The sequence below is a fragment of the Barbus barbus genome (genome assembly GCF_936440315.1).
Source record: "Barbus barbus genome assembly, chromosome: 31".
In the NCBI taxonomy this organism is placed as follows: Eukaryota; Metazoa; Chordata; class Actinopteri; order Cypriniformes; family Cyprinidae; genus Barbus; species Barbus barbus.
Window position 1 is genome coordinate 25,923,522 of NC_136759.1, and position 14,706 is coordinate 25,938,227.

General features: G+C 36.4%; 1 protein-coding gene across 1 annotated transcript; it reads left to right on the top strand.

Annotated features, from left to right (window-relative positions):
- Positions 1–2,225: 2,225 nt before the first annotated feature.
- LOC306851760 (transmembrane 4 L6 family member 19-like) lies at positions 2,226–13,957 on the top strand (the record flags this gene model as incomplete). Its single annotated transcript, XM_079388193.1, has 6 exons — positions 2,226–2,405; positions 11,403–11,597; positions 12,197–12,265; positions 12,441–12,595; positions 13,273–13,465; positions 13,943–13,957. The coding sequence occupies 6 exons, from the start codon at positions 2,226–2,228 to the stop codon at positions 13,955–13,957; spliced, it is 807 nt and encodes a 268-aa protein (XP_079244319.1).
- Between the last annotated feature and the right edge of the window lie 749 nt (positions 13,958–14,706).

A 14,706-nucleotide genomic window follows, 5' to 3' on the forward strand; every position in this document is an offset into this window, starting at 1 on the left:
CAGAAATAAAAAAATAAAATAAAATACTACTCTGTATTGTTAAACATGGATACTACTTTATGTGGTGTATTTCATCTAGAACATGTTATGTTAAAAACAGTTAAATTATAAGCAAGCCTGATAACTTTAAAATTTAAGTGTGTTGGTGACGTGTTTTCATTGGTCAATGCAACATCAACGTAGCACGCTCTATTGTAATCTGGCACGAACCATCTATGACGCGAAAAACCAATGGTTATAACATTCGCTAGAAGTTTATGGTATCTTGATTTTTCTTAGTATGGCCAAACAAGTTACTCTCACTCATTTATTTACCATAATAAAGCAGTTTGTATGTTTCATTGTGTTACAGTATGGTTCTAATGAGAAAAGTATTCCCGAGCAGCTTTCAGCTATGATCACTTTGAGAACTTTTCTTGCAAGCACCCTGAACTAGACAAGTGGAAAACGTATTTTGAATAACACCACGTTATAACCTTAATTTGTTTTTTTCGTTTTAAATTATTTTGTTTAAAGACATTTCAAGCTTTGTGCATTTGATGTATCCCTCATGTCTGTGTGAGGCATACACTGAGTTTGGTTAAGTTAGGATGAGATGCGCTCCAGTTAATGTGCAGTGCAAGTGACCACACGGGCGCCTCCATGATTATATTGTCTGGTATATTTGCTTCTTATTCATTAAATCCAGGCAATTGGTTGATGAAAAATTTATTAAAATTAAGATACAATTTATACAAAACGAAATTCACTTTAAAGAAAGTCTTTCTACAAAACAAACCTATGAAGAGGTATATTGAACATATATATGAACCTAAATACGTTTTCTTTAATGGCTACAGCACCTAGTAACGTCAGAGGACTCAAGGTTTCAGCGTTTCCCGAAACCTTCTTATTTAGGCTACACTTTTTTTTTTTTTTACTGGAATGCTGGAAAGTATTTACAAGAACAATATTTAATCGCAGCTTCACCACAACAAACAAAAAATGTGAACTAGAAGATTAAAGCATGTAAAAAATTTAAATGGTTATTGTGGCAGCAATATATGATACAATTTTAAAATATGTAGGCTAGGCTATCCTAATACATGCAATTTCAACTATTTCTGAAGTGATAAGAACACCGCTTTCTCACATAACGCAGTGAAGCAGCCCGTGCATCAGAGAATAATTGATTCTGGAGCCGTGGAATCGATATCAACCAATTCAGCACTATCACCACGGACAGCACCTGGTAGAGTCGCACGTAAGAAGGTATATCTTAAGCAGCTTCCTAATGTATTGTTCGGGGAACACGCCTAGAAATGGTATGCCTTTATAAGTTATACCTTAAGGGGCCGCTCACATATCGCGTCTTTTGCGCGCTCAAGTTCGTTATTTCAAATGGAGACGCGCGGTATGCGCGCTCATAATGGAAGCAACGCGGTCGCGGTGCGACGCACTCGTTTTTTCCAGGCGCGTCCGCGCCGCATCGAGATAAAAACATCTCAACTTTTCAGAATGCCGCAAGCGCACCGCAGGTCATGTGACAAGAACCAACCAATCAGCTTCCTCACCTTTTCCGTTACTTTGAAACCTCAGCAGCGTTTTTGAAGTATGGGGTGCACCCAAACACTGCGGCGTTTACTTTTCTTAGTAAATAAATCTTGTAACAGTTACAGCAAGTGTTTTTCGGTGTTGGAAATCCATTGCTGAAATTTCCTTGTTGTAACGGAGATCGCAGCTGATGGTTGCTTAGCAACGACAGACGCCTCTGCAGCGCAACCGCCCGAGTGCTTTGAAAAAAAAGAGAAAGCGGCGCGCCTAGCGTTTTCCACGCGTTTTTAGGCACGATATGTGAATGGCCCCTAAGAGTCTTCGTAGCGCGCTAAGAGACAACGTTATCGGGAAACCCAGCCTTGATTTCGGAACACCAGGCCCACCTCAACTTAATCCAGGCCCAACCATCTGTCACATTCTGCATCCGCCACTGTTCTCAACTCCTCAGTTTTGTGTGCAAACAGTGAGGCGTTGTTCAAAAACTAACAACTGCTTACCATCCCCAGACTAACCTTACTGAGCGGGTTAACAGAAATCTGAAGACAATGATTGCCTCATATGTTGGTGACCATCACAAATTATGGGACAGATGGATTCCTGAAATCAGGTTTGCCCTCAATACTGCCTTTCATGAAAGTACTGGATTCACTCCTGCGGAAATAGCCCTAGGAAGGAGACTTAAAGGCCCAATGGAGCGTGCGTTCCAGAGACCGCCAGATCCTAGTCACCCTGCCTATTCCACACTTGACAAACAAAGTGAACTTCTTAACATTGTCACGTGTAACGTGGAACGAGCTCAGGCAAAACAGAAGAAATACTATGACCAGCATCGAAAACCAGCTCATTTCCAGGAAGGAGATGTGGTTTGGGTACGGGATCATCCCCTATCCAGAGCTGAGGAAGGTGTAATGGCTAAATTATCTGCCAAGTGGAAAGGTCCGGCCAGGGTTAAGAAAAAGTTGGGACCTGTAAACTATGCAGTTGTTTTTTTATCTCACACCCTGATAAATGTGACACCTATCATGTACAAAATCTTAAAATGTGCCATGGTTATGACAAATTTTCCTCTGAGCGGAGGGGTATGTAACAGCTTTAACTCTGTTACCTTAGCTGTTATATTTTTCCACACCATTAGGGGGCGCTAATCATCTTCATAGATGAGTATTTAGCCAGGTACTATACCTGAAGAAGTAGGCAAGCATGTGGATAGAGGAAGCAATGGCTTTCTTGGGCTATTCCGTTTGACTTTATAAGGTCCTATGATTGAGGAATGTGTTTCCTTTTTGGTCAATCAATGGACCTTTTTATTCCTGTGCTTTCTTACATGGGTGAAAGTACTTGCTTCAGGTAACTTTCTGCTTTATGGTTGGGTGCTTGGATTATGACGCCTGGACGTTTAACGTGAGCACTAGAGCACTGGATTGCACTTGTGGAAGATAGGAGGACACTTTTCCAATCTGCAATGTTGGGACTATCAAATTAAAAGTGTGGACTTTTGCAAGTGGCATTTCATCTATTACCAAGCTTTGTCAGCTTCACCATCAGCTAAGTTTAATCATTCACTTTTCCAATCCAGATCCCCAGACGCTTAACTTTTCTTGTTTGATGACTGATGTAATTGATGTTTTCCTGTTTTCTACCTTGTTTATTATTTTGTTTTGTTTATTTTTGTATAATGTAAACGTTTGAGATTTTGGGTTGGTGAATACATTTATAAGCATAAAGCTTGGGTTTGATTCCTCATAAATATATCTGGATAATCCAAAGCAAACTATTTTTTTAATCTATACCTAAGTTAATATCAAGCCTTGCCATCCCTACTCTGATGTATAACTTAAGCCCAAAAGGGGTAACAGTTACAATGTTCATTCATGTCTTTTTATAGACTCCGACATCGCATAACTTATGAAATATCATTTACTTCTGAATTACAATCACTGCCGCTATCTTGTCTTCACTGGATACAGTATACAGATGCACAGTTGAAAAACTTTTTAAACGTTATATAAGGAACATTAAAATAATAAAAATCCATGTCATGAACTGTATTTTATTTAATTTTTTTTCAACACTTTTTTTAATGAATCAGTTTAATTGTTTTCACAACGAACAGATGATGCTGATTCTAAACATTTAGCATTTTGAAAATAGATTGCAGAAATCCTACCTGTTTCATTTATGCATGGCAGACAAATATGCATCACATTAAAATTATTAATTTATTTCAAAACTGTGTAATCCAAATGAATGGAACTTTATGTGCAATTTAAATACATCGATCTTAAATTTATGCCTAATTATTTTAAATGCACTGTTTACAAGTAAATAAAGTTTGTCTTAAATTTCACCTTAAATTCAATGTGGTTGATATGTAGCAATTTCATGTGATAATTGTTTCGCTACCACATTTTTAGAGTAATTCAAAATATGAACAATGAAACTCTCAAATCCTGTCCTAAACCACTGACGATCTGCATTGTCATGGCCATCCGTGGGATTTTTCTATATAAGGATTGCAAAAACACTGTATTTTGAGAAGTGTTATCCACTGAGCTGTCATGTGAAGCCTGGAAATCAGTCCGTCAGATGATCGGTGAGGCTGGTGTGTTCGCTCTAGTCTTGCCTCATCATATTCCACTCTGTTAGTTTTATAACAACTCAAACGGCAAGATCCCTTCCTTCTGGCTTTGCTTATAGCCTATTATGGTTTTCTTTTAGCATTTCCCATATTTTTGGGTCAAAGTTGGTTGCAGCACTTCCTGCTTGAGTCTCGTGCGTCTTTATACAACATGAGTAATATTCCTCACTTCTGGTGGCAAAAAAATCCCCCAGTGCTTCACAGAAAACAGTGATGTTTTCTATATAAACTATATATGGTGTGGAAATGGTTTCTATTTAAAGTGTGGAATGATGGGTAGTTGTTGAAGGCAGGATTTTATATCCTATAAATCCATGTAATTTCTGAACTATTAATTATGTGAAATTGGCATCATTATGTGTCTGCAGGTTGTTGAATGTTTTTTTTTTTTACTTTTTATTTTTTTATTATGCATTGATGTTAAATGTATCTGAAAAAAATAAAAATAAAATAAAGCAAATAAAAAAAGTGTGGAATGACAGTTGCTTATTAAATGTGAAGTTAGCAAATGCAATTGCAAAAAAAAAAAACCCTTTTAAACATGTTTAATCATAAATATAACCATTCAAAAGGGCCAGCTTTTTTATTTGTTTTAAATATGCAGCAAGGATGCATTCAACTGATCAAAAGTGATGAAAGTTTTCCTTTCCAATCTTACAATCAAATGTAAATCAGCATATTAGAATGATTTCTGAAGGATCATGTGACACTGAAGATGGAGTAATGATGCTGAAAATTCAGCTTTGATCACAGAAATAAATTACATTTTAAAATATATTAATATAGAAAATATTTTGTTTGAATTTTAATATATCTCACAATATTCAAAAACGCTGTCTTAGTGAGCATAAGTAACTTCTTTCAAAAACATATTGTTCCAAACCTTTTGAAATGTAGACTGTAAGCATGGATGAATTACTGAACACCAATTAAGAAAGTACAGTAAATAGGGTCCGTTATGATCTCATGCCTGATTTGAAGTTATTAACAGCCACATATTTGATCATGCAATGTTGAATGTGAACATTCTCCTACTGTGGCAACCTAAAGTTGTGTTTACTGAGTTGGGAGGTTGTGATTTCTTGCAAGTTCATTGGTAACATTTTAAATAAAATGAGTAAGAAATAGTGCTGTCAAGTGATTAATCGTGATTAATCGCACCCAAAATAAAAGTTTTTTGTTTAGATAATATATGTGTACTGTGTACATTTATTATGTATATATAAATACACACACATGCAAGAATATATTTAAGAAAAATATGTTATGTTTATATATTAAATATATATATATATACAGGTGCATCTCAATAAATTAGAATGTCGTGGAAAACTTCATTTATTTCAGTAATTCAACTCAAATTGTGAAACTCGTGTATTAAATAAATTCAATGCACACAGACTGAAGTAGTTTAAGTCTTTGGTTCTTTTAATTGTGATGATTTAGGCTCACATTTAACAAAAACCCACCAATTCACCATCTCAACAAATTAGAATACTCCATAAGACCAATAAAAAAAAAAACATTTTTAGTGAATTGTTGGCCTTCTGGATAGTATGTTCATTTACTGTATATGTACTCAATACTTGGTAGGGGCTCCTTTTGCTTTAATTACTCAATGCTGCGTGGCATGGATTTTGTAGCACTGCTCAGGTGTAATGGAAGCCCAGGTTGCTTTGATAGTGGCCTTCAGGTCCTCTGCATTGTTGGGTCTGGTGTCTCTCATCTTACTCTTGACAATACCCTATAGAGTCTCTACGGGGTTCAGGTCAGGCGAGTTTGCTGGCCAATCAAGCACAGTAACGGCATGGTCATTGAACCAGCTTTTGGTACCTTTGGCAGTGTGTGCAGGTGCCAAGTCCTGCTGGAAAATGAAATCAGCATCTCCATAAAGCTTGTCAGCAGAAGGAAGCATGAAGTGCTCTAAAATTTCCTGGTATACGGCTGTGTTGATTGTGGACTTCAGAAAACACAGTGGACCAACACCAGCAGATGACATGGCAGCCCAAATCATCACTGACTGTGGAAACTTCACACTGGACTTCAAGCAACATGGATTCTGTGCCTCTCCAGTCTTCCTCCAGACTCTGGGACCTTGATTTCCAAATGAAATGCAAAATTTACTTTCATCTGAAAAGAGGACTTTGGACCACTGAGCAACAGTCCAGGGGCCTCATTTATAAAATATTGTGCAGAAACCGTCCTATATTTGAGCTTACGATCATTTCTCAGATATGCGTACGTGCGATTCATAGAATGAACATACGAACAGAAAACGCGCATACGTGTCTCTTTCAGATGTGAAATTTATGAATAGCAAATGATCTTGAACTTGCGCGCAAATGAATGGTTTAAGCTCTCTGCCTTGTAAACGACTCCTAATTAATATCACTGTAACAAAGTTCGTAGGTCGGAAGAAGGAGGCGGGAACCGGCAAACATTCACGAATTTAATAATCAAAATAAACAAACGTAAAAGTACAGCGGCAGCCCCTCACGGACGACTGCCGCACACAAAACACAAACTAAAATCCAGGCCTGGTCCTCTCTCGTCTTCCACTGTCGTTACTCCTCCTTTTATCCTTCCGGAGCTCCTCCGTGGGACTCGAGACCGGTGAGTCACTCCACCGGCCTCGTTCCGCTCCCACGGCTCTTGGCCCCGCCCCACTCACTACTACAATCACTAACATATAAAATATCACCAATCATCATAATTTAGAACAGCGAGCTGCAAGAACAGCTTATATTTAAAAAACCTATAATACTCCAACAATACTAAGTGCGTACGTCTGCTCAAAACCAGAAGTAGTGCTAAGCACTTTTCCAGTCAAAAACCATTTTTATAAATATGAACGTTGGCATGGATTTAAACGTATGCATACTCTAAGATCAAATCTGAGCATACGCACACTTTATAAATGAGGCCCCAGGTCTTTTTCTCTACAGACCAGGTAAGACGCTTCTGACGTTGTCTCTGTTTCAGAAGTGGCTCGGTAGCCCTTTTCCTGAAGATGTTGGAGCGTGGAGACTCTTGATGCACTGACTCCAGCTTCAGTTCACTCCTTGTGAAGCTCTCCCAAGTGTTTGAATCAGCTTTGCTTGACAGTATTCTCAAGCTTGCAGTCATCCCTGTTGCTTGTGCACCTTTTCCTACACACATTCTTCCTTCCAGTCAACTTTGCATTTAATATGCTTTGATACAGCACTCTGTGAACAGCCACCCATTTCAGTAATGACCCTCTGTGACTTACCCTCTTTGTGGAGGGCGTCAATGTTCGTCTTCTGGATCATAGCAGTCTTCTCCATTATTGTGGTTTCAAAGAACAAGAGATACTCAGAATTTATACTGTAGGGATGGTCATTAATTGAAACTCAAATGTAAATATTCTAATATTTTGAGATACTGATTTTTGACTTTCATCAAAATTAAATGTTTTACTTTACATGCAATGAATCTAAAATATATGAAAGTTTCACTTTTTGAAATAAGTTACAAGAAAAAATGAACTTTTTCACGATATTCTAATTTATTGAGATGCATCTGTATATAGATTATATGAATATAAATATTTGCATGTAAATACATGAAAAGTTTTTTTTTTATATGTACTGTATGTGTGTGTATAATAAATATACACAATGCACACACATATATATTATTATTAATCATTTGATTATGATTAATCATTTGACAGCACTAGTAAAAATATAAATAATTCTGAAGTTGCTGGTTTGACAGACCGACACAAAAATCCCCTGTGAGCGGGCTTATCATGAGCCGTCTTGTGAGCTGATGGAGCTCTGGTCATTTGCCAACTGCATTTGACTGCAGTTGCAGATATCCAGTCATAGGACTCAATGCGTCACCTTTGACGGTATCGCCTCAGGTTTCTTACAAGTTGTATCAGGGGTTCCTCAGGGATCGGTGTTGGGCCCACTTTTATTTACTATTTATGTAAATGACCTTGGTTCAAATGTCCACAATGCTCTGTTTCATTTTTATGCTGACGATACAATCATTTACACCTGTGGAGAAACCCTTCACCAGACCTTTCAGTACCTGCAGGATGCCTTTGACACTGTACAATCTTGGCTATTTGACTTGAAGCTTGTGTTGAATGCAAATAAAACCCAAGACGGTCCTGTTCTCAAATAATAGGAACTCTACAGCTAGCCCTCCAAACATTGTTACCCTGCAGGGAAATTTAATAGAACGTGTGGCTGAGTATAAGTACTTAGGGCTTTTACTTGACGACCATTTGACTTTTAAGGCTCATATCCAAAATTTAGCATGGAAACTTAGGTTAAAGCTAGGGTTCTATTTTAGGAATAGGGCCTGCTTTTCTCTTGCAACAAGGAAGAAACTGGTCGAGGCTACTTTCCTGTCTCTTATGGACTATGGTGATTTTTTTTATATATGCACGCCCCTAATAAATATTTGCACCAACTGGATTCAGTTTATCATGGTGCACTCTGTATAAGCTAGTTCAGTGGCCCTCCCTCGCTCAGCGCAGGCTAACCCGTTGGCGATTGTTTATATATAAATCCATCATTGGGACATTGCCCCCTTATTTATGTAGGTCTAATGATAATCTCCACCTGGTTGTGCCTAGGGCTCGCACAGAGTTAGGGAAGCAAGCATTTAGAATTTCTGCCCCATCAGCGTGGAACCTGTTACTGAATGACTTAAAACTTGATAACTTGGTCTCCTTTGGTCAATTTAAGAGGCTAGTAAAGTACCGGGAAGCAGGCACAATGGGCACTTGTCCCTGCTTCCCAAATTAGGATAAGTCTATGGTGACAATGGGGGATGTCATGATGATTTTTTTAATTGTACTGTAAATGTATTATGTCTTGTATGTTCAATGTATTTTTTATATTTTGTATTCTATGTGGAACTTTTATTGCGGCTTTCTTGGCCAGGGCTCCTTCGTAAAAGATACTTGTTCTCAAAGGATTTCCCTGGTTAAATAAGGGTTAAATAAAAATAAATAAAAAAATTTTAAGGAAGGAGCACAACATAAAAATAGTTTAAATATGGAATCCTCAAAAAGCTATAAAGAGTGTGTTGTAGTCTATGATTGTGCATAATGTGACAAACTTCACACTCGAACCAAAGCAAGAACATTGCAGAAGTATGATCAGTGCAAATGGTGCATCACAATGAGTCAGTGCAGAAACACTGTTGCAATTCTCTTATTGTATGTCCTAATAGTTGCCTCAAATGAAACTTCTGGCATTGTTTGTTCATCCTCAACCAGTATGACTTACTTTCTTCCATGGAAGAAATTTTCAAGAGTTGCACCAGTCACTCTTTTCTGTGCAATTTTAATGAATAGGAGCTGGAGCTTTCAAGCTTCAAAATAGACCATTAAACTAGCACTGGTGTAAAAATCATGCACACTATCCATAATTATCTGAAGCTGTTGTTTGTGGAACAAAAGCACAGTGTAGCAAACTTATAAAGTCAAAAAGTTCTAATTAAAAGTCCTTGGAAGTAATATACATTACATTAATATACTTAATTGTGAACCAAATATAATGTTATTGGACACTTAGGGATAGTTCACCCAAAAATGAAAATTCTGTGATCATTTACTTTTACTTACTTTACTTTTGTCATTTAGCAGACGCTTTTGTCCAAAGCGACTTACAAATAAGAAAAAGTAACTAAAACTAAAAAGTTACAACTCTATAAATACTATATACCCACATATTTAAGAAAATAAAGAAATTAAATAAAATTGACACATGCATATAACAACATTTCAATAATAAACATATAAATGAAACAATTAAATAAAAAGCGATACTACTATCCCTTGCCGGTGTCCCTGTCCGGTGGAGTTGCACGGTAGAGTTGATGGTCTTTACACTCTTTGGTCTTCACACTAGGAGGGCTTCACACGACGAGTGCCGCGACCGCTGCCGCGGTATAATAACCTTTTTTATACTAGTCCAACAAATCATCATTTCAATTCAGCTGGACCCACTTTCCTGTTTATCAACTACAAATGGCCAAGCAAGTGCACACACTTACTCAAGTAGTTCCAAACCTGTATGAATTTCTTTGTTCTGCCAAACACAAAGGAATATATTTTGAAGAAAGTTTATAACCAGGCAGTTTTGGAGCACCATTGACTTCCATAGTAGGAAAAAAAGATACTATGGAAGTCAATGTTGCCGCAGAACTGCTCTGTTTCTCACATTCTTCAGAATATATTGCTTTTGTGAACTATCCCTTTAACTGCATGTTAATTGCAATTAAATGAAAATGTATTATAGCTTAAATTAATATTAATTGCAATTAGTTGAAATTAAGAGTGTTTTTTGACCCACTTAAGTAGGACATAAGTACTGCTGCGTGGTTAAACTGAACTAATGTGGTTTCTACTGAAACTTGTATGTCATGTATTGCATGTCATGTTTACATGTGCTTATATGTTAATACACAAAATAAGTGTGCTTTAAAGCACAACAAAAGATTATTAAAACACAATTAAGTAAAACTGCTGGGATTTCTCTGTTTGTACATTTAGGACACTGTAATTTTGCAGACTGGTGTACATTTATGGCGTGATTGAGGTGATTTGTTTGTCTGCCAGTGGTTAGTATGGTGTGTATGCAAACACAAACTCCAGTTTTTCATAAGTGCAGTATGACGGCTTTAGTTTCACCATCCTCAGCTGTTTGTGCGTGTCACATAATTGTGGGTAGGAAACGCTCAGCTGTATTTAAGCAGGCAAAGTTCCTCATATTGGAATAATCAAAGGCTCGCGGCTGAAGACTCTTCTGAGCTTCTCTCACAACACCTGCTTTCTTTATCGGCAGTTTTTCATCCTAAAACGACATTCTACAGTCACAGAACAGGTAGGATTTTTTTTTTTTTATTACTTCAATACACAGTGAGTCCAATATTTGGATACTTGATCATAAAAGAATATACAGCATTTTATATAGCTTTTAATTTTTTTAAATATATTTATAATGTATTTTAATATTAATATTTAATATAATGTATTCTTTTTTTATCTAATGATTCAATGAAAATCTAATGAAATATTAATGAAATTCATACAGTAACAGTTTGTTTTGTTACTGCATGAACACTAGGGCAACATTGCATACTGTATACTCACAAAAACAAAACAACAACAGTAGTAAAGTGCAGTGTAGATCCAGCAGTGAAGCAGTGAGCTGATGTGCTCTCTGGTGGTGTTTTGATGCAGGATCACTGTGCGGCTGAGATGTGCACCGGTCACTGCTCCAGGTCTGTGGGAATGGCTCTGATCCCTATAGCCATCGTCTGCATGCTGGCAAATGCACTGCTGCTGTTTCCTGATATGAAGTACCAGTACCTGACAGAGAATCATGTGACCAGAGAGGCCATGTGGTGCTCTGGGATCTGGGCATCAGGGCTTCTGGTGAGCTTATCTGTTCTTTTGTTTTGTTCGGTTTGTTGGAGATCTGATACTATTCTATATTCTTTTGATATTATATATTAAAACAATTACAGAATTATTATTATTAATGGAATATAGTAAATGTAGTATTCCATAATGTGTGTCTGTGCATTTATACTCAGTATGAATTATTATATTATATATTTACTTATAATAATAATAATAATGATGTAATTAAATATATATTATAAGTATGTGTTATATATATAATTGAATAAAACATTATATAATTATGTATATTACAGTATATATAAGTAAGGGATAATGCACAGCCTGTGTATTAAATGGTTTTAAGGCACAACTGCCAGCCAATCACAATACAGACTATATAATAGAATATACAACAGAAAAAAACAAAATATACCTATTTTACATTTATTAATATACATATGTTGTTTGTTTGTTTAAATAAACAAATATTTGTATTTAATTTATTTATTTTTAGGGCCATCTGTAGGGTTTTAGTCATATTACATGATGCAGCTGTCATGTGGCATCTGTTGTGTATTTTTCGTCAGACTGTCCAGTATCGCTCTGATGGCTGTTGTGTGTTTTGTCAGGTGCTTGTGGCCGCGCGAGGTTTTACAACACACTATGAAAAGAAAGGATGCTGTTATTTTCCTGCTGAGGTAAGAGAATTGCATTGTCTGGATTTATTTATTTATTTTTCTTAACCATCATCATTTGAACAATAATTGATTAACATGATGCTTTGAACAAATATTGTTTCCTAATGATGCCACATCACTGAACAGTGTTTTGGGGATTTAAAAAAAAAAATCATATTTTTTATGGTGCGTCCAGGTTTTGCGTAAGTTGGGCTACACATGTTTGGCTATTCTGGCAGCTGGCTTGTGTTTCGTGGTGAGTGGGACGGGGCTGGCGCTGGGACCCCTCTGTTTACACAACAGCACTGATGGCCTAAAGTGGGGACGGCCATTAATACAAGTCAAAACTGGGTGAGTCAGACCTCAGATCGCTAGATTCTTTCACTATTTTTACAAAGCTAATTTTACTGTTATTCATTCAGTAGGCAAAAGTGTCAATATTGGTATTGATTTGTTTCACTGAGAAACACATCAGACATTAAACCTGGTGTCCATTATGTGTGAATTAAAGTGATTTTAACCCAGTTAAAGCCACATGAAGTTAGCTTTGAAGTGCTGTAAAGTTAAGCTTATGTTATGCTGTGTTCAGTGTTGGGAAGGTTACTTGAAATAAGATTATAATTTGATTTTAATGCATAGCCACCACAAAATCAGATCAACTTTGATCAATCTGTGTTTAAATACAGATTCAAAACCATTAACAAGAAATAGTTTAGTAGCTATGATACTGTTTTTGAAATCACATATTTGCACAGTTATGACAGGAAACACTGGCATCTAACAGTTGATCTTAAAAAAATATCTGATGTAACTCCCTTGTAATCATTAACATTATTTTTTTTTTTCAATGTAACTGTAACTGATTACAATGACATTTATCTTGCAATTAAACTACATTAATTTAGTTACATGTGACTAGTTAGTTCCCAACACTGGTAGTGTTAATGTGTGCTGTTTTTTGTTTTGTGTCCATTGCACTCAAGCATTATGATATTATATGCAAATAACTCAAGCGCATGTTGTTGTAGAGAGCAGCTTTACCTCTATGCTCCGGAGCGGTGGCCGTCTGCCTGTGTGGAGCCTCGAGGTGTTGTGATCTGGAATATGGCTCTTTTCTCCGTCCTCATGGCAGCGAGTGGCCTTCAGCTCATTTTCTGTGTTCTTCATCTCCTCACCGCCTTACTGGAGTTCATGTGCGGACCCAGCTTCTGCAATAATAAGGTACTGATGTTCACAAAGAGCCTTAAAAAAAAAACACTTCAGTGAATCCACTGTGCACTTGTAGCACACAGTAATCTACTGTAAGATAATATAATATTAATTAAATAAAAGGACACCTTAATGACTGCATTTCCTAAGTGAACTTTGTAATATTATATTACATTTTATATCTTGATGTGTTGACTAGCATACTAAAGCACATGTAATGCATTTTAAATATTCTATATAATTTCAAAAGTGTAATTTTTTAATACATTAGAAATTTTAATAGAAATTATATATATTTAAATTGCTTGTAAAATACAAACATGCTTGTAAGAACATTTGGCAGAACACGTTAACCATAAATGATAAAAATAATAAATTTATATGCAAGTATCACTTAAATGGTTCAAAAATCCACTCTAAAGTTCAGCAAATTGCATTTTTGCATTTATACAGCAATTTAAAAATATCTACTTTTCTCTCTTTTTTTAGGTTGTTCCTGCTTGAAATGACTAGATGTTTTATTCTTTTCCTCTCCATGTGAGAATGAGAAGGACATTTTTGGGGGGTTCAAAATTCAGCTATGACTGTAAATTATTTTAAACTTATTTTTTAAACAAAAAAATAGAAATGGGAAGTGAATCAGGGAAGCCAGTTTTCACATCTCTGAAGTGTTTTACTGCACTGTCATCACACACATCCATTCCTGAGAGTGATTTTAGTGACCGTAAACTCCCAGAAACACTTGAACAATCCTTGAATATGCCTTGAATAATCCACTAAAAGCACAGAGACAAATAAGCTGTTTCAAATCATCTTTATTGTAATATATATTCAGAATGCACTTTAATATTTATGCACTGTATAGTAATTTAATTTCATGTCTGTGTATGTGTTGATACTGAAATGCTTCGTTTTAGTAGATGTTATCTACTATGGCGAGACGGCTGATTATATAGCCAGATAACCCCGCCCATTCTGGCGGGATCTGGCGGGCTCCGTCTCCCCCCCCCCCCCGTAACCTGCCCTTTTTGGGGGGCTTTCCTCTCAGGGTGAATGAAAGGATGCTTAGTTGCCTTTTATTCGAGATGCAATGATTAATGCATCCATGGCCAGGATATAATTATAAAATATGACATGATTTTAAAAGTTTATAACATCAACTATGCAATACACTTGAATTAATTTAGTGCTAATAAAATTATTAAGCCTATTGGAGAGAGATATATTTATAATGTGACAATATGTCAGTCATC